At 36.8% G+C, this 25,279-nt stretch overlaps 1 protein-coding gene across 9 annotated transcripts in view; it reads right to left on the bottom strand.

The window, feature by feature from the left end:
* DOCK7 (dedicator of cytokinesis 7) overlaps positions 1–25,279 on the bottom strand; it is a 226,479-nt gene that overhangs the window by 11,998 nt on the left and 189,202 nt on the right. For 4 of the 9 annotated variants that reach the window (XM_021096544.1, XM_021096547.1, XM_021096549.1 and 1 more), the window contains 11 exons: positions 22,554–22,712; positions 21,767–21,867; positions 20,653–20,845; positions 18,269–18,412; positions 15,412–15,543; positions 13,876–13,890; positions 5,980–6,105; positions 3,488–3,577; positions 3,138–3,374; positions 2,641–2,784; positions 73–179 (listed from right to left, as the gene is read on the bottom strand). In XM_021096544.1, the coding sequence (XP_020952203.1) occupies positions 73–179; positions 2,641–2,784; positions 3,138–3,374; positions 3,488–3,577; positions 5,980–6,105; positions 13,876–13,890; positions 15,412–15,543; positions 18,269–18,412; positions 20,653–20,845; positions 21,767–21,867; positions 22,554–22,712 (1,448 nt within the window). Of the gene's footprint in view, positions 1–72; positions 180–2,640; positions 2,785–3,137; positions 3,375–3,487; positions 3,578–5,979; positions 6,115–10,122; positions 12,105–13,875; positions 13,891–15,411; positions 15,544–18,268; positions 18,413–20,652; positions 20,846–21,766; positions 21,868–22,553; positions 22,713–25,279 lie in introns of those variants that run through there. The other 5 variants (XM_021096551.1, XM_021096545.1, XM_021096548.1 and 2 more) reach the window with 3 other exon arrangements.

Genomic DNA, 25,279 nt, shown 5'->3' with positions numbered 1-25,279 from the left:
CTTAGACTCATATATCACATTGTGTATTAGACATTCTCAATCTGAAGAACCTTATGCAGGAATTTTGAATACCTTTTAGTAAAATCTTTAAAGCAGAGTCGCAGTTTATTATGATGTCTGAAGAGTTTTGGGTCACTGGGTATTTCAGATAAGAAAACCTGGGCAACTTCCAAAGGCCCCTGTAAAACAAGAAAATAAAACAAGAAGTCTGGATTTGTTTTCTATAGACTCAGAGACAAAATCCCACCCAAAGATTTTCTTAGCACTGAAATGGATGCATGTATGCTTAATACCATATGGCTCTGCCTATAACAACACTTCTCAGATAACGAGCCTGACTAGCATCCGTGAGGACGCGGCCGCACTCAATGGGTTGGGATCCATCGTTGCTGTGAGCCATGGTGTAGGTCGCAGACACAGCTGGGATTCTGTGGCTGTGGTATAAGTTGGCAGCTATAGCTCTGACTTAATCCCCAGCCTGGGAACTTCCATATGCCGCAGGGTGCAGCCCTAAAAAACAAACAAAAATTTCCCAGAGACAGATTCTGACAATATGTCTTTAGGTTTTCCTAACACCAAATTTATAAACTTGCCTATGGCAATTAAATTAACTTTTTATTAGTTCATTTTCAAAAAAAAAAGAGTAGAAACTAAAGGACTATTATATTCCTTAATGCATTCTGCCTGTATTGTCTACATTCCTTTTTTCTTTTTAGGACCACACCTGAGGCACATGGGGGTTCCCAAGCTAGGGGTCAAATTAGAGCTATAGTTTCTGGCCTACGCCACAGCCACAGCCACGCCAGATCCGAACCATGTCTGAGACCTACACCATAGCTCAAGGCAACACCAGATCCTTAACCCACTGAGACAGGCCAGGGATTGAACCTGTGTCCTCATGGATACTAGTCAAATTCATTTCTGCTGAGCCACAATGGGAACTTTTTTTTTTTTTTTTTTAAATGGCCACACCTGTGGCATATGGAAATTCCCAGGATAGGAGTCAAATAGGAGCTACAGCTTGCAGCAACAATGGATCCTTAACCCACTGAACAAGGTCAGGAATTGAACCTGCATCCTCATGGACACTATATTGGGCCACAACGAGAACGCCTATTTTTTACCTTCTTTAATTTATCCTAGATATAAAAGATTGTCAGTTTCCCAACAATCAATTGTCAATCCAGTGATTATTAGACACTTGATTTTGCTAAAACTTCTTCCCTCAGCATTCTAAATGTGTTCCTAATACTGGGAATTAAAGGTGATCTTTTAAGTTAAATCATGTATGCTTTTAGGGTATAAAGACCATACACACACACACACACACACACACACACACACACACATACAGAAGTGCAGAAGGCAGGTGTGAAAAATTTTAATAACTGAGATGTATATATGTATGTATATACATACATATATACTGCCTTTTTAGGGCTGCATCTGCAGCATATGGAAGTTCCCAGGCTAGGTGTCGAATTAAAGCTGTAGCTGCCAGTCTACACCACAGCCATAGCAACAGGGGATCCAAACCACATCTGCAACCTACACCACAGCTTGCAGCAACGCTGGATCCTTAACCTACTGAACGACGCCAGGGATCGAACTCATATCCTCATGGATACTGTGGGGGGTTCTTAACCTGCTAAGGCACAACAGGAACTCCCTTAAAATCTTTACTTCAGTTTTGGTGAGCATTTTTTGGCTTTGTTTCTTTAACTCAAAAAAAGGTAAGCTACATTACATGAAATTTACTTGAGGCTTTTTTGGATTTTCCCTTACCCTGGAAGAGTCACTCATCATTAGCAAGAGAAGCTAAATGAACCATTACAAGCGGACAATGGGGACGGCTTCTAATCTGCATATTGCAAAACAACAATATTTTGTACATATATTATAAAAATATTCAAAATGATTTCACATTACTTAATTTACTCTTCTAAGCTCATTCTGAAGGAGATCTGGAGAAGATAACTTCAGGAAGCATCTAAGAAAATAGGCATTCACACGCATGTAGCCCTGAAAATGAGTCTTTCTTTTTGGATCACATTCTTTCAGTACAAGCTTTTGAAAGAAAGGCCATTTTGAGTGAATCTATTCCTTCTTAATAGAATGTTTCAGAACAGTTAGAAAAATAGAGGCAGTACAGAAGGCAGGTGTGAAAAATCCTAATAACTGAGACAATACTAAAAATTTTTTTTGGTTTTTTTTGGAGTTCCCATCTTGGCGCAGCAGAAACAAATCCAACTAGGAACCATGAATTTGTGGGTTCGATCCCTGGCCTCACTCAGTGAGTTAAGGATCCAGCACTGCCATGAGCTGTGGTGTAGGACCCAGACGAGGCTCGGATCTGGCATTGCTATGGCTGTGGCTGAGCTGGCAGCAAGAGCTCCAACTAGACCCCTAGCCTGGGAACCTCCACATACTGCGGGTGCAGCCCTAAAAAGACAAAAGACAAAAAAAAATTTTTTTTGTTTTTCAGTTTAAACTTTATTTTCAATGTCTCATGTAAACACTTCTATCATATATCTTTCTCATTTGACACTTATTTATGATCTTTGTAAAATATAATAATAAAATCACTCCAGATTCCATTTATAACTTAAATCACACAGTATGAGCAAAAAAACCCCTAACCTGATTCACTGTTGTGCCTACAGATCCCTGGAGTACCATCTGCAGCATTTTGGGGTCTGCTGGATCCTGATGTGTTGCAAATGCCAACTCCTGCGTTTTTTTCTGCATGTCTTCAATAGCAACTTCAATTGGTGTTAAGATGATCTGGGTGAAATAACATCTATTAGGTCAGTGTATTGACTGAAAACTATTTAATGAGCTTTGTATCTAGTCAGTTAAAATTAAAAAATTGAGACCAATTGTAAACCATTATCTGATAATAAAATTCCAAACTCTGGATCACGAAATTAAAAAAAAAAAAAATCAATCTTTTAAAGCATAAGCTGAGGGTAAAACCAGGGACTCAGAAGAGAGGCTGAAAGTTAACGACTTAAAAATGGGTAAAGTTCTAGGACGTTACCATGCCAGGAAGGATACACAACGCTATATGCGCACTGTTCTCACATGGGCTCCAAGGTGCCGCTCCACGAATCCTATCTCCCTGTTTGGAGGCTTACCTCCTCTTTGTGAGTGACATTGACTCTGGTCTTAATGTAAGGAAAGGCATGAGAAGTGGTCAGAATGGTCTTCCGTTTGAACTGTTCATGAAGCTCCCCGTGGGCGCGGCCGTCTAACGTGAAGGGCGTACAGTACATGAAACGACGAAGATTGTAATTTTTGTCGAAATATGTGATTCTGTCCTTCATCTCATATGTGTCGAAGTACGGCTCCACGTAGGTAATCTGAATATATGCCTGGGAAAGGAAGAGGTCCTTCATTTTCTCACTGTTAAATCATTTCGTCCTCCTCCAACAAAAGCACGGGCTCAAAGCTCTACTTAGGCGTCATGACAGTCCAATGACCCTACCTTGTTAGGATCTAATTTACACTTGTCTACAGGATTAGAATCCTTGATGACTTCAACCACATCCTCGCCAAATCTTTCTCCATAAAATCCCTAAAATAAAGAAAAAGACATCTTTCATAGGATGTTAACCGCAGTAGAGAAGACAGAAGGCCTCGGAGGGAGACTCCTAAGCAAAATCAGGCCATGTGGTTAAGTTCTGGAATAACCGTGTCAATAATTACAAAATAATTATTTAGGTTCACAAAAATTATACTTAGCCTAGCAAATTAGCATGGCCCTAGGACATATTTATTTGATGTTATTGCCATCATCATTCCTCACTTTAAATAACACACAATAGAAAAGAAAAAAACCAATTTTCGGCAATGAAAATACCAGATTCCACAACAGGCCCTCAAGAAACACACAGAAAAAGAAGAACAGAAAGCAGATACAAGAGAAACTCAAAAAAAAAAAAAAAAAACAAAAGACAAAAAACCAAAAGGAGTTCCCGTCGTGGCACAGTGGAAACAAATTCAACTAGGAACCAAGGAACCATGAGGTTTCGGGTTTGATCCCTGGCCTCGCTCAGTAGGTTAAGGATCCGGCATTGCCATGAGCTGTAGTGTAGGTGGCAGATGCAGCTCACATCTGGCATTGCTGTGGCTCTGGCATAGGCTGGTAGCTACAGCTCTGATTAGACCCCTAGCCTGGGAATCTCCATATGCCGCGAGAGCGGCCAAGAAATGGCAAAAAAAAAAAAAAAAAAAAAAAAGACAAAAGAAACTCACTATTGGAGTTCCCATTGTGGCTCAGTGGAAACAAATCTGACTAGTATCCGTGAGGACACAGGTTTGATCCCTGGCCTTGCTCAGTGGGTTAAGGATCTGGCGTTTCTGTGAGCTGTGGTGTAGGTCAGACACAGCTCGGATCTGGTGTTGCTGTGGCTGTGGCGTAGGCAGGTGGCTACAGTTCTGATTCAACCCCTGGCCTGGGAATCTTCCATATGCTGGGTGTGGTCCTAAAAAGGCAAAAAACAAAACAAAACAAAACAAAGCCCTCATTATCTTTGACGTACAGGATATTAACTTTTATTGAGTTTCATGTAACCTGATTTCCTGCAGACATGGGTCAATTAATAAGAATTCTTCTTAATGAATTATTAATGAAATCTTCCAGAATTTTCAAATAAAAGCATTGACTTGTTGAGGTTTTGTCTAGGTTCAGATTTAGAAAAGGAAACCCTGGGTCAGGAATGCAGTGGCTTTTCATATTATGACACTGAGTAGCGTCTTAGGAAAAGGGTGGAGCTACTCAAAAGGAAAAATTAAATTTGAATCCTCAAAGGAGAACAATCCTTTCTCCCTCAAAGACAATTTTTACGGCTAAATCTGGGAAATATTGAGACAATATTTCCCAGACTTACTTAATAGGCTCTTGCAAAACAAAGTCACAGTTTAAACCAGTTTATGGAAGTTGAGCCCTGTGAAGTCATCAATAAGAATGAAACACTGAGGCAATTAATATCGACCAAGAATAAAAGCCAGCTTAGACCACTGCTTCTCAAACTCTTAAGTCTATACCAATCACCAGGGATCTCACTAAGATACAGATTTTGATTTGAGTGGTCTAGGTGGGGTCTGAGATTCTGCATTTCAAACAATTTCCCAGGTTTTGTCAATGTGTATCTGTCCACGGACCACACTTTGAGCAACAAGAAGAGAGAAAGGTTGAAAAGAATAACTATGGTAAGAAAGACTGGCTCATAAACATGAAAATAATCACTTACTGTGAAAATTAAGAAGCCACATAAAGGTTAAGGGAGTCTAATATATGTTTTGGGTTTTTGTTTGTTTGTTTGTTTTCAGGGCTGAACCTGCGTATATGGAAGTTCTGGGCTAGGGGTGCAATTGGAGCTGCAGCTGCCAGCCTACAGCACAGCAACACAGCAGCCACAGCAGATCTGTGACCTATACCACAGCTTGCTGCAATGCCAGATCCTTTACCCACTGAGCAAGGCCAGGGATCGAACCTGCGTCCTCAGGTTCCTAACCTATGGAGCCGCAACAGGAACTCCACTAAGAAGTGTTTTTAAAGTATGATTCTAGCTTTTAAGTTGTAAAGATATCTCACTGGGAATCAGTTAAGCCAAAAAGATAATACACTTAGGTCAGAAATTTCTTGGGGTTCTGGGTCTGGTTGCATGGTGATTAATTTCTATGCCTTTTTCTACAAAATGTGGGTAATACTATACATTTCTCCATAAATCACAGTAATTCTGAAAGGTTTAGAGTTTCTAAAATGTGTGTGAAAACAGACCTTCAAAAAATCAGGTTAATACTTGAAAAATTCAAGAGTATTATTGTACCTTTCAAAAATCCTTACACTCTAAAAGAGCACTTTATTTGGCAGGATCTGGCTTATTAAATGATTATATCTAGATTCGGAAAGTCTATTTAATCACAGAAAATGCAAATTAAAGATGACATTTTATGAAGCACTACAGCATTCACCTCCAATCTGTGAGATATCTCTGCAAGTTTGGTTATTGCAGGCTCCTTGTAAACAAATTCCTGTTCGTCCAAATCCCCGAACTTGGTTCCATAAAAACCAACACGAAAATAGGTGCCAAACATCCGCTTACCGTCCTAGGTGTAGGAAAAGGAAGAAACTTTAATACAAAGTCTTTTTGTTTTGCACAATCTCTTTAGATTGCTAGAGTATCAAATTTTCAAAACACTGCAAAAAGTTTTAGTTTGAAACTATGATATTTTATTTCTCAAACAATGAAAGCAACCCCCCCCCATTATTCCTAACAAATAACATTGTGCAATTAGGGCTTTAACCAAATCACACATGGTATATGCTTTTCAGGGACTGCATCCAGTGACTACCTCATATTGGTCTATGTTCTTAAGTCCATACAACTGAGATAAATTAACTTATTTTCCTTATTGCAAGAAAAGCTGCTCAGTATAAGATGAACTAGGTTTTAGTTATACTGAAATTAGAGGATACTAAGGTTAAATTTAAAAACCACACTAACACTTTTAGTTGCCATTAGTCTTTACAGACTCTCTTTACATATATTAAATGAGATCATAAAAGAGCCAAGTACAGCACCTAGCACGGAGCAGATGGTCAGTCAATGTCAAGACCATCCAGAAGAACTGAAGTAAAAGATTTACAATTAGCATCCCTCTGCTGATAAAAATACTGATATGTGAAAGAGTAACTAAAAATGCAATAGAAAGAAAAAACTATATAAGTGAAAGATAAAAAGGAAAAAAAAAATTGAGAAGAGCTAGTTATTCTCAAGTCTCCAAGCCACACACTGCATATATTAACCACACATTCATCTCAAGTACAAAATACACTAATCACCTTAACTCTTATACAGCACATCTGAAAACAGATTCCCTCAATGAAGATAAAATATTTGCAAAGTTTTCTATGAAATTCTTACAATTTAGGTACAAAGATGTACAGATGGATTGTGTGGTAGCACCTATACACACAGCCACAAAGGAATGTTTATATACTTCTGAATTCTCTTTAAGCTTAATAAGTCTGATACTTATTTTTCCTATACTGAGTTCTTACTAGAAAGGCAAAAGGGTATGTAAAATAAATCACAAATGAAAGAGATAATAAAGCAAAATGGGTAATTCTGATCCTCAAGCTACAGATTTATAATTTTAAAAATATCTCCACATTTCTGTCCAGAAGAAATACAATTTTAAAGAAAAATATCTTTAGAACTAAATAAACTTGAGGTTTCTAATTAAAACATTTTTTTCAGTTCATTTTATTTCAAAATTTAACAGACACAAAAATAAACTGATTTCTACAGCAAGTGAAATATCTCTAGATAGATTAAATGTATTCAATCAAAAGTCTCATTAAAACCATTACTAAGCCAATGAAACAATAAAATAGCAAATTTTGATATGATCAAGAAATGAAGGCCCCACTAAATGGAAAATAAAAAAGGCATTTGTGGAGTTCCCGTGGTGGCTCAGTGGTTAACGAGTCCGCCTAGGAACCATGAGGTTGTGGGTTTAATCCCTGACCTCGCTCAGTAGGTTAAGGATCCGGCGTTGCCATGAGCTGTGGTGTAGGTCAGACGCAGCTCGGATCCCGCGTTGTTGTGGCTGTGGCGTAGGCCAGCAGCTGTAGCTCCTATTAGACCCCTAGCCTGGCAACCTCCATATGCTGTGGAAGTGGCCCCAGAAAAGGCAAAAAGATCAAAAAAAAAAAAAAAAAAGGCATTTGTGAAAATTAATAATTTGTGATTTTTTTCCAAAGATGTCATACATATATACATATTTAATTTTCAAAAAGACCACAAATATCAAAATATTGTTATTCTACCTATACCCCTCTCAGAGCTTTCCGGTTTAAAATTCTGTCCCAAATCTTCAATATTGTGGCCTTTTAAATATCTGAAGACTGTGATTAGAACTTCTTCCACTTAAACCTTCTAATTCTCCATCATCTTCATATGCTAGGAGTAAGTCTGCCATTTTCATTTTCTTAGTTTTTCAATGCCACCTTTTAAAGAGTTGTATCCCAGAAACAGATACAATATTGCTGGTGTGATCTGATCAGGGAAGAGATTACTGGGCTCACTGCCTCCCTGGATATGGGCTTAAATTTTATGAATACGGCTTAAAACTGAACTAGTTACTGAGCAGCCATTTTAAAGCCTTTTTATTTACTTTCTCATACTGACATTCAGTTCAAAGAAAAAAACAATCCCTGAGTGCTCATCATGTGTTAGCCACTATTCATCTTCAGTAATAGGAAAATAAAAGTACTTAAGATTTGGTTCCTCAAGAGAGTAAAAAATATAATCAAATGATTACAATAGAAAGGGTTACATGCTATAATAAAAAATGGTATTGAGAAAGGAAAGATAAATCCTGTTGGAGCCAAGTCACAAAAGAGGTGACACCCAGACAGGATTCCACAACTTAAAAGAATGGTTAAGTGGATATGAGAGGGAAAGAAAGGATGCTTGAGAGAGAGAGAAAGAGGAAGAAGAAAAAAGGAAGATAAAATGCATCAAACAGAATGTGTATGAGGGAAACTATTCATCCATTTGCATATTTACTGAATGCCTGCTATGCATCAGCAAACTGTTCCAGACACTGGAACCAAAAGAGAGTGGTCAGGGCAGGTGTCACCAAAAGATGACATCTGAGCAAAGACTGAAGGAGGAGTGAGGGTTATTCACGTGGATCTCTGGGGGGTGTGCGTTCCAGGAGGAGGGAAGAGCCAGCGCAAGGGTCTTAGGGCAGGAACCTACCTCACGTGTTGCAAGAACAGGAAGGTGGCCAGTGTGGCTGAAGCAGAGGGTGCAAGGGGGAGGAGATCAGCGGCAATAAGATCAGAGGTAACTATAAGGAGTTACTGGAATTGGAAATAAACGTGCATGTAGTGGAGTCGGAGAGGGAGCTCCAGACAGAGGAAGGCTAAGAGTCTGAGTGAATTTATTTTCAACCTACAAAGAGTTCTCTAGTGTAAAAACAATGACCCTATCAGCTTCATGAGCGCCAAATCATACAGCTTTATCTTCAGGGAAAACATCCCTTCATCTTATTTCCTCTTCAGAGTTTTGGACCACAGGATGATACCCATTTTCTTTTGAATTAGGAAAAAATACATATATATACTTTCCTACAACCTAGCATATATTTTTCTAGCGTCACTTTTCTTTACCGTCACGAATTCTTTCTGAAGTTCCCATCATCCCCACACTCCAATTTATTCTTCCTTAGCAATTCTAACTTAATGATTTCACCATCCTGTATATGATGAAACTGTGTCCCAGACAAGGAAATCCATCTACTCATCTATCCGTGTCTCTAGTGGTTGAAGCCTCTTCTGACAAATATATCTTTAAATCTTCTCGAATTTTCTTATCTTTGCTTAGCAGGAAACATTTGGTTTGGTTAGCTGTATATTTCCATAATGATGTTACTTCTAAAACTTTTATCCTCGTCCTCCTGTTCTCCACTACGCTGCCTTCAAGTTTATTCATTTCCAGATAGACATACCAGTACTTCACACAGGGGTAATATCCTTCTCTTCTATGAGGTCTATTCCTCTTAAAGAACACATACACTTTTATCAGTTTATTAGTCATAGATCTCAACCTGGAATATAACACCTTTTAAATTTCACAGCTAAACTGTATTAGGATTTCAAGTAACAATAACAATGATGATGATGATATCATAACAATAACGACAACAATCGCCAATTTTTTTTCAAGTATTTACTATGTGCTAGTCACTGGTTATCCACTTTGCATGCATTATGTCAATTCTTACCACAACCATAAGACACCATTATTTTCAATCTCATTTTACAGATGAGGAAAAGTAACTTGCCCAAGGTCACAGTGCTAGTCAGCAGTGGAGCTGAGACTTAAATTCCAATCAGTAGGAGTTCCTGTCGTGGTTCAGCAGTAACAAACTTGACTAGTATCCACGAGGATGTGGGTTCGATCCCTGGCCTCACTCAGTTGGGTTAAGGATCCAGTGTTGCCGTGAGCTGTGTGTAGGTCACAGATGCAGCTTGGATCCAGCATCGCTGTGGCTGTGGCATAGGCTGGCAGCTGCAGCTCCAATTAGACCCCTGGCCTGGGAACTTCCATATGCTGCACATGAGGCCCTAAAAAGAAAAAAGAAAAAAAAAAAGCCAACAATATATTTGACACCTGAGCCCAAGCTCTTAGTTAAGCTATATAATCCCTATATTCTATATGCTGGTATACAAACAGTAAGACATAAGCATGATCCCTAAGTCATCTTTCACTTCTCTGATGTCTTCCTTGAGAATTTTTGAGAATTTCCTTGAATAATTACTTCAGAATTACTGGGTATCTCCCTCTCTGTTTTGTTCTTCTCTATATCACAACACTGTCCTCTACTGTAATTATTACTGCATGTTTGCATCTCCTTCTTGCATATTCCAGTAAGAAAATCAGGTTGCAGTTTACTTACCAAATATATTTTCTAAGATATATCCTACCATATTTTTCATCAGTTCAATTTTGACTGTTACATGTCTCAGACCAGAAAAAAAGAAATCATGTCCAATATTCTCTACAAAGTAAATGTTTGTTGTCCATACTTTTTCTCCTCAAAAGCAGCATGAAGGGCAGAACCCAATCAGTGGGTACAGCATCATCAGGGGCTTAGTCATGGGTCTATACCAATTATTAGGGAGTCGACAACTATCAGAAAGCACCCCCTCCTAGAGAAGTCTTTTCTCATTTACTGATTTTTCTTAATGTTCTACATATCTGACTTCACCTCACCACCTTCCTGAGGTAAACACACGTAGAAGTTTTATACCTACACTGGTTTAATGTCTCCTTTAAAGGGTTGCATTTCCCCATTCAACTATTTGCTATAAAAGCACTTGTTTTGACTACGGAATTTTTTTTTTCATGACCTTCATTCAGAGATTCCACACTCCCCCATTAAAATTTGCTGTTTTTCATTCTGCTCTTTTACTTGCTTGGATGAGTTAATTTATCTCATGCAGCTTTAGCATGGATTGAAGCATATAGAAATTCAACACTAGCCACTGCATCAGAACTATGGCTCGTAATTTGTCAGCATATAAAAACCGAAATCTTGATTCATATTCTTGTCCAATCAGTACAATGACAAGAGTTAAGATATACTTATTTTGCATGTTTCAATCTCAAAGTTAGGGTACCACACTTTTTGTTAGGGACCCAGCAGAGAAAACGCAATTTAAAGCTAAGCCCATCTCATCAAATCTATTTGGAGACCATGATATGTATCTACTAGGGTGGTGATACTTCCCCTAGGGTAGTGAAATATGTTGTACTATTTTTAAGAAAAAAAAAAAAAAATGGAGACAGTATCATATGACTATATTATCAATGGTTGGGGAATGATTATTCTGAAAAATATGAACTTGCATTAATCTACTTTCTGAATACAAATGGATCATTATTTGATAAATGGATAAATGGATATTTTAAAATAAAATATATACACACTAACTATGAACTGGCTATAAGTTTCCATACAGAAATTCAGTATTCCGCTTTTTTCTAAAAATAATTTTAAAATGTAATTATAAGGAAGAAATTATTAAAACACTTTATTCCTTATTAGTTTATGAAAAATAAGTTGGTTTGTGAAAAGAGAAAATAAATACTAGACGGCCATTACGATACTGAAACTGGAACAGCAGATAACAGCCACCATGATTTAAGAAGGGTCATGATTTGTTATTTTGTATGGTAAATACTTCAATAAATTGCTGTCAAGGCTTAAAGTTATCTTTTACACACACAAACAACCCTAAAAAGCCTTGCCGACTTAAATACTTTGTACCAAATCAAGAAGCACAGTGAAAAATGAAACACAATACTAACATAAACCCAGGTGGCTTTCCTCTAAGTCAAGGAGAGAGTTATCAATTCAAAGAGCCTTTCTACAGTGTTTAAGTTATCCTTATTGGATCTCAATCCAGTGAGAGTTCTTTAAGAATATCAGGAAATTAGCTAGGAAACATAGCTTTTAGAAAACATGAAATTACTGAAGCTTTCCCAGAGTCAAAAAGAAAAATATTCACAAGATAGGAACTTACCACAATAGACAATAGTAAAAGTAGGGAGTAGGGTCAGCAACCAGGGGCAAGAGAGAAGAGAAAACAGAAAGCATTTTAATTAGGGAAAATTCAAAACAAATAAGCAGCAAATGGTAGCAAACACATTTTTAAAAATGCAAGCATCCATTTAAGTTTTACAAGGGAAAAGCAAAAAACAAACGTGCAACAATTTTAGAAGCTACAAAGCTAAAGGTCCAGTGAAAGTAGTGACAAGAATATAAACAAGAAAATAAAGCCTGTGCAACTTTTACCATGCAATAAACATGATGGCAGAATATTAATGTCATAACCAGTGAATATTATACCTTTCAGGGGTCGATTTAGCATCAAGCAGACTAGTAATAAACTGCTCAGAGGTTTTGATATATCTTCTTTTATGCCTACTTTTCAGCTAATTCCATTTCATGTTAGGAAATCCATAAGGAAACTTTATCACTCATAGATAACCATGGAAAGTCTCTTTATATAAGTCTTATTAATTGAGCCATAGAAATAAAAGGTTCTATATTATGTATTAATAAGGTCGTACACATTTAATCTGTAGAACTAAGGTAGATATGAAAGTACTGGCTTCATTTGAAGAAAAACCAAAGGTGCGTCTTAATTCAGAAAGGGAAGTAAATGCAACAGTAACATTTATGTGGAAAGTTTTCTAGTTGGGTCTCAAAACAAGGATTGCAGCAGAAAACTAAATAGAAAGCCTTAGCTGTTTAACCGATATAAACTTGACTACAAAGTGAGAGGCAAAGCAGAAAGCTTTATAAATACTTAGCTTTAAATAAATCTGGTTTATTAGTATCTTGCTTTACCTCATTAAGATAAATTACTCTGTAGAATTTTCTATTTTATAGAATTCTTTCTTTTACAGAAAATTTTAAAACAAATGGCAATCCTAATTCTTCCTGGCATTTTTCAGGTAAGATTTGATTTGTATGTAAATTCATAAGCCTAACTACTTATTGCATAAAATAAATCACATGTAGTCTTCATTAAACACTAATTATCAAACATCTTCAGAATATGAGGTCAAATTAAAATTGCAAGTTCTCTCAATCTCTTTATCCCTTTTCCCAAGAAAATTCAAACGATAAAAGTGAGTTTCTTTCCTCAGTAGTAGTTAACACTCAAAGTGAAGTGACTCAAGATCAAATTAACAGTCTTTCATCAATTCTAAGATACATATTTTTTGCCATATTTTAGTATAGCTATCTATAGTTGATAGTTGTCTTTCAACTGATAGTGTGTTGTGGTTTAATACACAGCAAAGGGTTTTTTTCTTATATTTTACTCAAAAAAGCAAAATAATGGGATATCTTACAATTGATGGCATCTTCGATCAGACAAAATATAGTATTTTTTATTTACACCTCTGAGCAATAACACATAAATCGACCTCTGTGAAATGATGTGAAACACGGTTAAAAAAAGAAATCTGTGTGTAAATGTTGATGAAAGAAAATGCTTCAAAGGATAAAAACAAACTAAAGTGATGACAAAGTAGCTCATTTACCAAAGAATCTCATTAGTGTAACATACGGATTTCCATGCACTGCCTATAACCTCTTAATAAAAAATTTCTTAACATAACTTACAGTATTTTAACAAAATTTCTTTGGTTAATGAATACAGTTGATAGCAGATAGCAACAGAATGCCCACAGCTAGCACATGTGGGCAAAGCATTGGCATAAGAAATCTGATCAAATCAATCTATTAGTGTCTTTAACTAACTAAAACATTACCTACCTCCCAGCCAGTACTCTGTATGATAAAAAGTAAAAAAGGGCAAGTCATAAAAAAAAAAAAACTGTTTAAAAAGAAGAACCAAAAAAAAAAAAAAAGCCAAAGGAAGTTCAGTAGTGAAAGGCACCATATACCACAAATTCTTCCCCACACAGAAAACACCAGGATATTTTAAACAACATATTCTTTCACTTAAGACCTGTGATAATTTTACAAATTGCTTGTTCAAATCCAAGAAACTAGAATTTTACATTTTAAAACTTTAATATGTACAAAGTACAAATTTGGGGGAAAGAAAACCAACTGATTGTTTCATTTGCATGTCTAAATTAGATCGCTAAATCAAGTGAACGGGTACTTCACTAAAGTAGCCAAGGTAAATTAGAGCAGAAATTGATATTTCACTCAAATGCCTTTGAAACAAATGGGTGAAAGTTTCTTGGAAGCTAGTAGCTCTAGATGTTCCAGACCTGACATGTGTAATCTGTAGTTCACAGCTCTTGAACAGTACATGTACAACTGATTATAAGAAGACCTACCTGTTATGATCAAGAATCCTAACAATCTTTTGCAACTTCAGAATTTTAGTAAATAACAAAATTCTGGCTTAACAGTATAGCAGTCCTACTGAAGACTGTTAAAAGTTTTTCAGTTTATATCAATCCATCTAGAACAGCTTAGTCCATGGCAAGAACAAGGTCGTCAAGCTGACAGACAATAAAGTCAAACTAATAGTGAACACAAAAGTGGAAAACTAATACTCTACTTCTTTCTTAGACAATGGCAGTGGCACACAATAGCATGGGTAACACCGGGAAGGGAAGAGAAAATGGGAGGAGGAGGAGGCTCAACAGATATTTCAATGGAGCCAAGGATTTAGTTTCAGGGAAATCAGGTGCCAGCTGTGTACTTCATTTTTAAACCTAGTTTATTTTTATTTTAGTTTTAGTGATGATATGCGAATTCCATGAACTACATATACTGAAATCGTGTTATTATAACTGAATAAACATGACAACCCTTTTATGCATTATTTTCACTAAACATTATTTTCATATTAGAAATAAGCCAAAGGATGACTGAATGAAAATATCTAGGAAAACCAGTTAAAGTTCAGCTGAAATCATTAGAAATATTAGCAGTTTATTAAATGTTCATATCATTTTTAAAAATTTAAATGTAAAAACTTTTTTGGCAGCAAATGAGTAGAAATAAATTTAAAAATCAGATTCATAACTTACACTGTGAAACAAAAAGTAACTTACAATCTTAAAAAATTGAGCAACTAGTAATAATTCAAAAAAGTGAAGGAAAAAAGCTATGTGGAAAGATTATGATAATCATAATCTACTTCAGGTAAACTCATTTTCTGTTAATGAGTCTTGCTTTGGCCATGAACCATTATTCTGACACTGTTCATTTGCAACCTGATTAAAATGGTCACTTCATGGGATCTAGTTTGACATTAGTACAAAGCAACATTAAAGCTTGTAGACAGTTTTCTCTGTTTATACTGAAGCTAGAAATTGTAATCATTACCTGATGAACAATTTTGCTGAATGCTTCTTGAAGTTTACCATGAATCGTGGATAGTTTCTTTGCATCCCGATTAGCTTCATGAATAGGAATAAGTACTTTGTAAACCTCGTTAACTGCTTCATACATGCCAGCCTATAAGAATAATATGATATTGCTTTCTTTTACATCAGTAAGAAAGTGTAATTATGATTTATAAATTCACAATATTTCTAAGACAATATGGTTATTTTCTAATAGGACATTAAAAAAAAACACTACCAACTTTTGATCTGACTAAGGCCTAATAAAATAATTTTGTACAATATACTATCTCTTCTAGATGGATGGATGAATATGTATTGTGTTTGTGTGTGCATTTAAAATATACACTCAAACACATATGCATATTTATATTTCTATATAATTTGAATTGGACATTTCTCTTTTATCTACCCAGTAATTAATTCACTAAAACAAATGTGTGTGTGTGTGTACTTATATATGCATATATACTTTTGCAGAAATGAATTCTGAGCAGAAGAATAAAAGGAACTCAATTACTACACCAGTCACAGATATGTGGATATCAGATAACCTGCGGCTGCCTAGGACACTAAAATTACATACTTTCCCAAAGTATTAAATTTGCACAAGAATACTTATTGGAACTCTCCTAAGGGAAGATCACTGGTCTTTAACGAAACATAACAAGGTTCTGAGCCACCAGATTTTATTCAACTAGGGGTCAGTTGGTCAGTGGTTGACCAAAGACTGATCTGGCTAAAATCAGAGTGATGGACAAAATGTTTTTATACTGCTACTCCACTCTTTTGTCTTTAATAATGGATTGGTGGCTCTAGTGAAGGAAAAGAGAGATACTTTCCAAGAGCCATTGAGTTTCCACTGCCTCACAAACCAGCAAACAAATTTTCCCATGGAAATAAACATATGGTTCTTTTATTTCTAATCAGCTCACAGGAATATATTTAAGCAATCATGCAGCTATAGTAGTAAAATATATTTATTGTACTAAAATGCCCCATAATTACTTTAATATTAAACAGATAAACTAAAACATAAGGCAATGCAAAATTACATGCTACTGTAAAATATAGGCTCCTGTAATATAGGTTACTGTACCTCAATCTAAATTCACTGCTGTGAATTACTAAGACCATATACACACAATGTATACTTATTAAAATATCCCATTAATAGCAAAAAAACTGTTTTCTCAGATCACTTAAATTGAAACTCAAGGAACAGAGATCCAGGGTAAGAATCAGGACAATCACAGTCTTCAAAAACAAGAAATTTTAGAGTGGACCAACACCTAATGTTCTTTGAGTCTCAGAATCATTATTACCTGAGTTGCTTCTAAGTGCCAATAGCAAAGAGAGGGTGATGACAGCAACCACACTAAAACTTACTTGGAGCCAGGCACTGTGAGAAGCACTTTACAAATGTTAACTCCTTTAATCCTGATAACATTCCTTGAGTTAGGTACTATTATTAAGTCATTTAATAGATAAGATAATCGAGGCAATGGGAGGTTGAGGAATTTGTGCCTGAAGTGACTGGGTAGAGGTTGAGGAATTTGTGCCTGAAGTGACTTAACTACTAAGATAGCAGAGACAGGATTTGAATTTTGGCTGTATGCCTTCTCAATCTACATTTGTACTCAATGTATTGTCGAGTAGGGTTAAGGCCAGGCGAAGCAATAACTAATTCCAAATCACAGTACAATGGGGAAGGAGGGAAGCATGGTAAGGCACATCAAGCTTCCCTTTTACTCTAACATGAGCCTCACTGTCTTCCAAAGCTTGGCGCTAGAACACAAAACACGCAGCAGAAAGGTCCCAGAAAGTAGGTGACCCCATCACCATGGTTCAAGAAAGTAAGAGGGATTCGGCATGCTATCTTTTCTTTGTCAAGAAACATCCCATCTCAGATCCACCTGACTGCTTCAATTCTTCCCCACAGATGTGGAGGGAAAAGGACTGAGGTTATACATGGGAGGGCAGGTCAGGCAAAGGATTCGGATAAAGTTCATAAAGGTCGTGATAACGTCTCAGTATCTACCTAATAAAGCTCACTGTGCAGTCAGTGGGATGAGTGGCGTAACTTTCCTGAGCACTAGGGCAATACTCAACACATTCAAAAGAAGATTCTCCTGGAGTTCCCGTCGTGACACAGTGGTTAACGAATCCGACTAGGAACCATGAGGTTGCAGGTTCGGTCCCTGCCCTTGCTCAGTGGGTTAAGGATCCGGCGTTGCCGTGAGCTGTGGTGTAGGTTGCAGATGCAGCTCGGATCCCGCGTTGCTGTGGCTCTGGCGTACGCCGGCAGCTACAGCTCCGATTCAACCCCTAGCCTGGGAACCTCCATATGCCACGGGAGCAGCCCTAGAAAAAGCAAAAGATAAAAACAAAAACCAAAACAAAAGAAGATTCTCTCTTTCATCCAACAGACATGCTCCATATCTAAAGCCATGTTAGTCTACTAAAACAGGAACTTACTTGAAGCATTCAGAAACTTTCTGTGGTTTTTTTTTTTAAATAAGATTTTAAGGTTTTAGAAGATGATTGATGGTAAAAGTTTTGCAATCCCCCCCAACCCCCGCCAACAAAATCTCTTATAGACTAAGTGTTGGTCTGCAAACAAGCAAATGAAAAACACTGGAGGAAGTGACAGAATAAGATAAAAAGGAATAAACAACAAGGAGTCTAGAAAGAAAAATCTATTACCAAAGAGTCCTTAAGCTACTCAGGGAAAACTATCATAAAGGAAAAGTGGGGTCATAGGCAGAAAGAATAAATACACATGTCATTACTAATTAAGAAGTAACTGCGGGAAGAAATGAACAAGAGTCATCTACCATAGAGAAAGAAGCAGCTGCTTGTTCCAGCAATCCCACAAGTCCTGACTCAGTAAAGTATTTTCCAGAGCAGATACCTTCTTCATCTGGAGATACCACATCATCTGAGACTGCAGATTCTTCTAAAACATTAGATGAAATATTCTAGGAGGAAAATAATGTTTAAGGTTTGTGAAATGGAATTCATTTCTTAACACAAAAGATGTACACAAAAAGGTAACTCAAGGTGATATATACCTATCAGCTTAGGTCAAAAACAAACAAACAAAAAACAGGGTAGTCACTGCAAAGATAAAAGACAAATCTCCAAAAAGTTTTTTTGTTTTGAAGATGACAATAAAATGATACCACTGCAAGATAACTTTTCCGCTAATAAAAAGTTGTAGAAAGAAAAGTAATGGGGGAGTTCCTGTTGTGACTCAGTGGGTTATGAACCCAACTAGTTTAGTATCCATGAGGACGCGGGTTTGATCCCTGGCCTCACTCAGTGGGTTAAGGACCCAGTGCTGCCATGAGCTGTGGTGAAGGTCGCAGACATGGCTCAGGGCCCGTGCTGCTGTGGCTGTGGCGTAGGTTGGCAGCTGCAGCTCTGATTCGACCTCTAGCCTGGGAACTTACACATACTGTAGATATGGCCCTAAAAAGCAAAAAGCAAAAAATAAAAAATAAAAAAAGGGAAAAATCATGGGCTAAGGTAAATCATGGTACCACACAGAACATCTAAAGAGACTTAAACAGTCTTTATTTTATTTACTTATTTTTATTTTTAAGGCTGAAACTGCAGAATATGGAAGTTCCTGGGCTAGGGGTCGAATCAGAGCTGCAGCTGCAGGCCTACACCAAGCAATGCCAGATCTGAGCCACATCTGTGACCTAGGCTGCAACTTGCAAGCAATGCCTGATCCTTATCCTACTGCAGCGAGGCCAGAGATCAAAACCGTACCCTCTCGGACACTATGCTGGGTTCTTAACCCACTGAGCCACAAAAGGAACTCCAAAGAGTTTTTACTTTTAACTTAACTGATCTTGCCAAAACTTCCTATGAGGGAAATAAAGGTACAAAAACAGTCCCTTGGCTTGCCTAATAGACATCAAGTTAATGAAAAAACTCAGATATAATAAAAACCTTCTTACCCAATGATATTGGGATCAGCCATTATTTCTAAAAAGGAAATGATATACACATACCTTAAATATTTTACTTTAACCTAAATATTCATAGTAGATATATACTCATTTGTAATTTATTGAAGTAGGTCTAAGGCCTTTCCTGTGTGTATAGGTCTCCAGATCAGAGTTTCATATAATCTCTCTTGACTAAATAGCCATAATGTCCCCTCACCTCTTCATCTAAGATTTCCAGTTTTGGTTTCTTTAGAGTAAAAACTTGAACTTAAAAGATTTATCAAATTATCCTGGATTTCTAGAAGCTTGCCCCCCAATCTTTTTGTATTTGTCCAATCCAAAATTAATTCAAGAGCAACTGTTTTGCAGACTCACTTTTATCAAATCTTTGCAAAATATTCAACTTAGTTTTCACAGAAACAATAACTGACTTTCTTTCTGCATTTAGATTTATCAGAGGACATTAATATTTCATTAAATTCTGTAACGTCCTAAACTGGCATTAACAGATTTCAAAGAAAAGAGAAGCATAACTGACTCTTGGTAAGCAAAGAATTCACTAGTGGGTGAGAGGTATGTAACTATATTAGAGGGTAAAGTGCCATCTCTGGTCATGTATTAGCATATTTTATATAGGGAATGGAGAATATTGGTTTATCTGCTATGTTAAGTAAAGCCATTTAAGAGTTTCTACTTAGGAATTTCTGTGGTGGCATAGCAGGAAACGAATTCGACTAGGAACCACGAGGTCGCGGGTTTGATCCCTGTCCTCGCTCAGTGGCTTGGATCCGGTGTTGCAGTGGCTGTGGTGTAGGACGACAGCTGTAGCCCCGATTTGACCCCTAGCCTGGGAACCTCAATATGCCTTGAGTGCAGCCCTAAAAAGAAAAAAAAAAAAAAAAAAAAGAGTTTCTACTCAGTTCTGATTCTCAGTATTGTGAATGTATTATATAGATGCTCCAAAGTTCACAGCAGTAGAGGCAAAAAGAATAAATATGCACAGCACTGATAATTCAGAGGTAAGAAAACACGGAAAGAGAATTAACACTACTCTTTAGAAACACATTAACAAGGAATACTCTTTAGAAACATATTAATGAAAGTGACAGTGATATGTTCATTTCACTTGTGAAGCACCACCTTCAGTCTCTACGCTTTCCTTACGAGCTTTACGAGCTGAATCAATCTAACACTAGTAAGAAAAGTTAAATCCAAAAAAGGACATACCTTGATTGACTAAAAATCTGGCAGTTTCCTACCTGAAATGTTACACATCCCACAGGAAGATATTTCCGGTCCTCGAGCATGCTCAGATATTCAGCAACAAGCGCTGCTGAGTGAACAAGGCACTGGGCAGCTTCGGCGTGATTGCTGCGTTCCGAGTGCTTGCCAGCCATGTTCTGCAACCAGGTCAGTCGCAGGTCTGGAGAGGTCTGGTAGCCCTTGGCAATTCTAATTAGAAGAGAAATTCTTCTCAATTAGCATGTGCTTCCCAGGCTGAAAGGGAGTTCACATTGTTTGTTGAGTGTTTACTTATTCAGTCTTAGTTGTCCAGATTGCTTGTTCAGTGTCACTGCATACAAGCTAATCAGACAAATTTTTGAGTGGTGTGAAAACGTCTTTTGAGTATGCTTAGAGGAATAACTGTGGGCCCATGAAATGGTAATATTAGCTTTTTGCATGGTGGGGGTGCCTAAAAAAAGATTTATATTAAATTTGGCCACTGAGGAAACAATCAGAGAAAAACTGGGAATTTACGTCTTCATTAAGGGAACATAAACAAGTTTTATATTCAAGGAAAAAAATATAAAAGATTTATAAAATATCTTCTTTAAAGAAAATACTTGTTTTATTTGTGCCTTTAAAGAACATCAAAACTGTAAAAAAAGAAGGTTATATGGCAAAGAAAAGTCAAGTTCTACTTACACCTTTCAAGATACACCAGGAATTAGAAAACACAAACTATGTCCCTACAAATATTATCCTATAGGCATAACCGTATTTAAAATCAGGGAAACTAATGTAGTAAAACATTAATACACTGTATTTTATCCCTAAAGAATTGACTTTTACATTTAAAATATGAGTCTTGGGCCTTCCTAGGAAGTCTAGAGCCCAGGGCGCCAAGTTGTTAAATATGTTATCACTATTATTAAAAATCCTCTTGTTTTTGTTTGCCAATGAACATACCAAACGATTATTCATAGTTCTGAAAAGAGGAAGTGACACAGGGATCTGAAAAAAACCACATTCTGACTTTTCAATTACCATTAGAAAATGACAATTTTTGTATTTTTTTAATCCCATGTTTTCCGTGCATCTTACTAATTTAAGTCCATTATACAAGGTATAAGTGAATCAAACAAATGCTACCTGTACATCAGGTCAATCAACATTTCAGGATCCTCCTGGTGTTCCTTCATTTTAACAGTATCAGAAAGGATCATATGGAGATTGAAAACCAAATCTTGGACCTGTAACAGAGAATTGTTATGAAAAACATTCTTCAATTGTCATTCATTCACAATTACTATATTAGTTTGGATGGTATTTTAGATAAGCATCTAAAGATTTCAAAACAAATAGTATGATTTTGTTATCCCTCTCAAGAGTGTGTATATGTTGGTACATTTTGGCTGCCAGGCAGCAAACTTTCCACAGACTGTTTTTTCCGTTCTCGCACCTGGAAACAAGTAGAGCTCTAAGTAGAAAGAGAATAAATATAGGGAGATAGCACAGGAGGAAGGAAAAGGAAATTCTCTCTTATGTTTCATATTTTCCAAAATGTAGTTTGTAAAAACTTTAGTATTTTGAGGCAAATCACTGTTTCATAAATAAGTGGGAATACTAAACAATAAAAAAGAAAAGAAAAGAAAGAAAAGTGGGAATACTGTTTCACCATAAAGCCTTTTGTTTGTCTATACTCCCTAAGTATACCGTTCTCTTTGGTACAAATGCACAGAATTAAACACCAAAGGTATTTATCATTCTGAGAAGGAAGGGTGGCTTATTGAAACAAAAATATTCAGCACTATCTATGTTATGCTATGATATATGTAGGTTCCTCCAGTAAAAACCAGAGTTTGATTGAACATTTTGGAAAGTGCCTATTTACGATGCCTGTTTTTCAATTTATGCTCTAAAACGTAGTATTTCTGACCTGATCAGGAAATGTCGTTTCTCTCAATTCCAGATCTTCTTCAGCATATGTCAGTATAGTCTTTAGAGAACGTCTTAAGAATTCCTCGTTAAAATTCTGCGACGTGCCCACCAAGGAAGACAGTGACATGGTTACCTGCATTTTAACCCTGGCGAAGTTCTGTAACAGAGAAATTGTCAGGTAAACATTTAATGTAAAAAAAGCTTAAAGGCAAAAAGCTCATGTTTTTTTTTTTTTAATCCTAAAAAAGAAAAGATCAGTTAAAAAAAAAATGAACATTCTAAGGTAAATATTTTTGAAAAAGTAATGAATGTATATATTGAAATAGTATTTTTAAAAAGGACATAAAACTTAGAATCTTGCTGTAGTAAGAGGCTACAAAACAGAGTGAATAAAAAGTTATGTTAGGCTTGAATTAGAAGTTGTGCCTAGACTTTTACCTAATTCATCTATTATGAGGTAAATGCTATTCATAGTAACACCATTTTTACGGATAAGTTAGAGAACTTTTTGACTGCTCTCACAAAAGTCTTAAGTGTTAGGTGTGGTCCTTACACTCTAGCCCCTTTCATTGGGTCCATTGCTACGATCAAAGTAACTTTACACATCCTGTATAAAGTAACTTAAAGGCAGAATCTTTGGAGTGATGCCTCTAAGAGTTTACATTCTTCTTTTTTCTACAAATTCATTTCTGTCCCACCATTCCCCACTATGAAAGCACTCTTAAGAGGTTGTCAGTGGTAACCTATAATTGCCAAATCCAAGATACTTTTTGTCAATATTCTACTTGACATCGCTGTATATTTAAATACATTTACCTTTTCCTTGAAAATTGCCTGTCTTACCTTCAGCGGTACCACTTTATCCTGATTTTCTTATTCTTTATCTATTCCTTTTCTGTCTCCTTTATTCCTCGATTGTCCTTAAGCGTCAGTGTTACCAAAGATTCAGTCAAGAAATCTTTCACTTGTCATATTCTAAAGAGCCTCGTCCATTTCTTTGCTTTCAACCAGTATAGATACATGTCTATGTCTTCAGCTCATTATTTTTCTCTAGAGCTCTAAACTATTATATTTTTACTAGATGGCTCCTTATGAATGTCGCATGGATGCCTCAATTTTAACACTTCTAAAATACCTTCTTTTCCTATTGATTAAATAAATGGTGCTACTATTCCTAGAGTCAGTCGTTCAAGCCAAAATTCTAGGAGTCATTCCAGAGTCATTTTCCTCCTCATTATTCTTACAATAAGTCCAATCAACACCATCCTCCAATCTGTTCCAACCTGTTCTTTCCCCATTCCCAATGCTATTGCTTTGGTTTACACCTTTATCATTTCTTACCTGGATTACTGAAAAAACTTCCTAATCAATCTTTCTGCCTTTTTATTCCCCAGCATTATCAGGGGAATTTCTGTAAAATATAAATCTGAACACATCACTCCTCTCTTTAAAATACTCCAATGGCTGCTCATAGCTTTTTTCTTTTTTCCATTTCTTTCAACGGCTGTACTTGTGGCACAGGAAGTTCCCAGGGCAGGGGTCAAATTGGAGCTGCAGCTGCAGCCTACTCTACAGCTATGGCAACACTGGATCCGAGCTGCATCTGTAACCTACATCATAGCTTGTGGCAATGCCAGATCCTTAACCCGCTGAGCAAGGCCAGGAATAAAACCTGCATCCTCATAGAGACAACAACGGGTCCTTAACCTGCTGAGCCACAATGGGAACTCCTGCTGCTCATAGCTTTGAGGATAAAATTCAAATATTTGACTCGGTAAATATGTCAAATTATATGGTGGGAACTGAGAATATAGTGAACTGAAAGTAGAGTGACAAAGAAGTATCTGCCATATGATAGCTTGGTCTAGACTTTTTTTTCTTTTTTCATATTTTTAGGGCCACGCCCTCAGCAGCATATGGAAGTCCCTAAGGGTCGAATCAGAGCTGTAGCTGCTGGCCTGCACCACAGCCACAGCAACAGCAGATCCGAGCCTTGCCTGCGACCTATGCCACAGCTCACAGCAATGCTGGATCCTTAACCCACTGAGCAAGGCCAGGGATCCAAACCCACGTCCTCAAGGATACTAGTCAGATTTGTTAACCACTGAGCCACGGAAGGAACTCCTAGACTTTCAATTACAACTTCATCTCTTATTACTCTCTAAGCCATAACAATTAAGATATCTAGGGAAAAAAAAAAAAAAAACAACAGCCTTCTTTGTTTGCCTGTTTCCTTCTCTCATCTCCGTGTCTTCCTAATTTATGTATATGCCATTTACCAACACAGTTCTCTCCATCTACTTTATCCACCTGCTGGACAATTCTTCACCCTTAGTTCCAGGATCTCCTCTTCCTGAAAACCCATTCCTGAGAGCATAAGCTATTTTTTTCTATGCGTACTCAGTCCCCTATACTTACCTCGCATTATATTAACAGCAAACACTTATTCAGCATTTGCTCAGAGCCAGTTACTGAGATAAGTATTTTCCTTCATTTATATAACCCTCACAAAACCATCTGAGGTAGGTCTTATTACTATTATTAGTGGAACATTACCTTTTCATCTCTTCCCACAGTAGATGCTAAGCTACTTGAAAATAAAGACTATCCTTTTATCCATGCTTGCCCAGTGCCTACTAGAGTAGCTAGAAAACAATTCAATACTTAGTTCTAGTATCTCTTGAATCTATAAACTGCATAAAACCACTGCCAGTTATAAATTAC

Source organism: Sus scrofa, chromosome 6 (assembly GCF_000003025.6).
Source record: "Sus scrofa isolate TJ Tabasco breed Duroc chromosome 6, Sscrofa11.1, whole genome shotgun sequence".
Classification (NCBI taxonomy): domain Eukaryota; kingdom Metazoa; phylum Chordata; class Mammalia; order Artiodactyla; family Suidae; genus Sus; species Sus scrofa.
The sequence above is the reverse complement of the archived record's forward strand: the minus strand, read 5'-3'. Positions and strand labels throughout refer to the sequence as shown.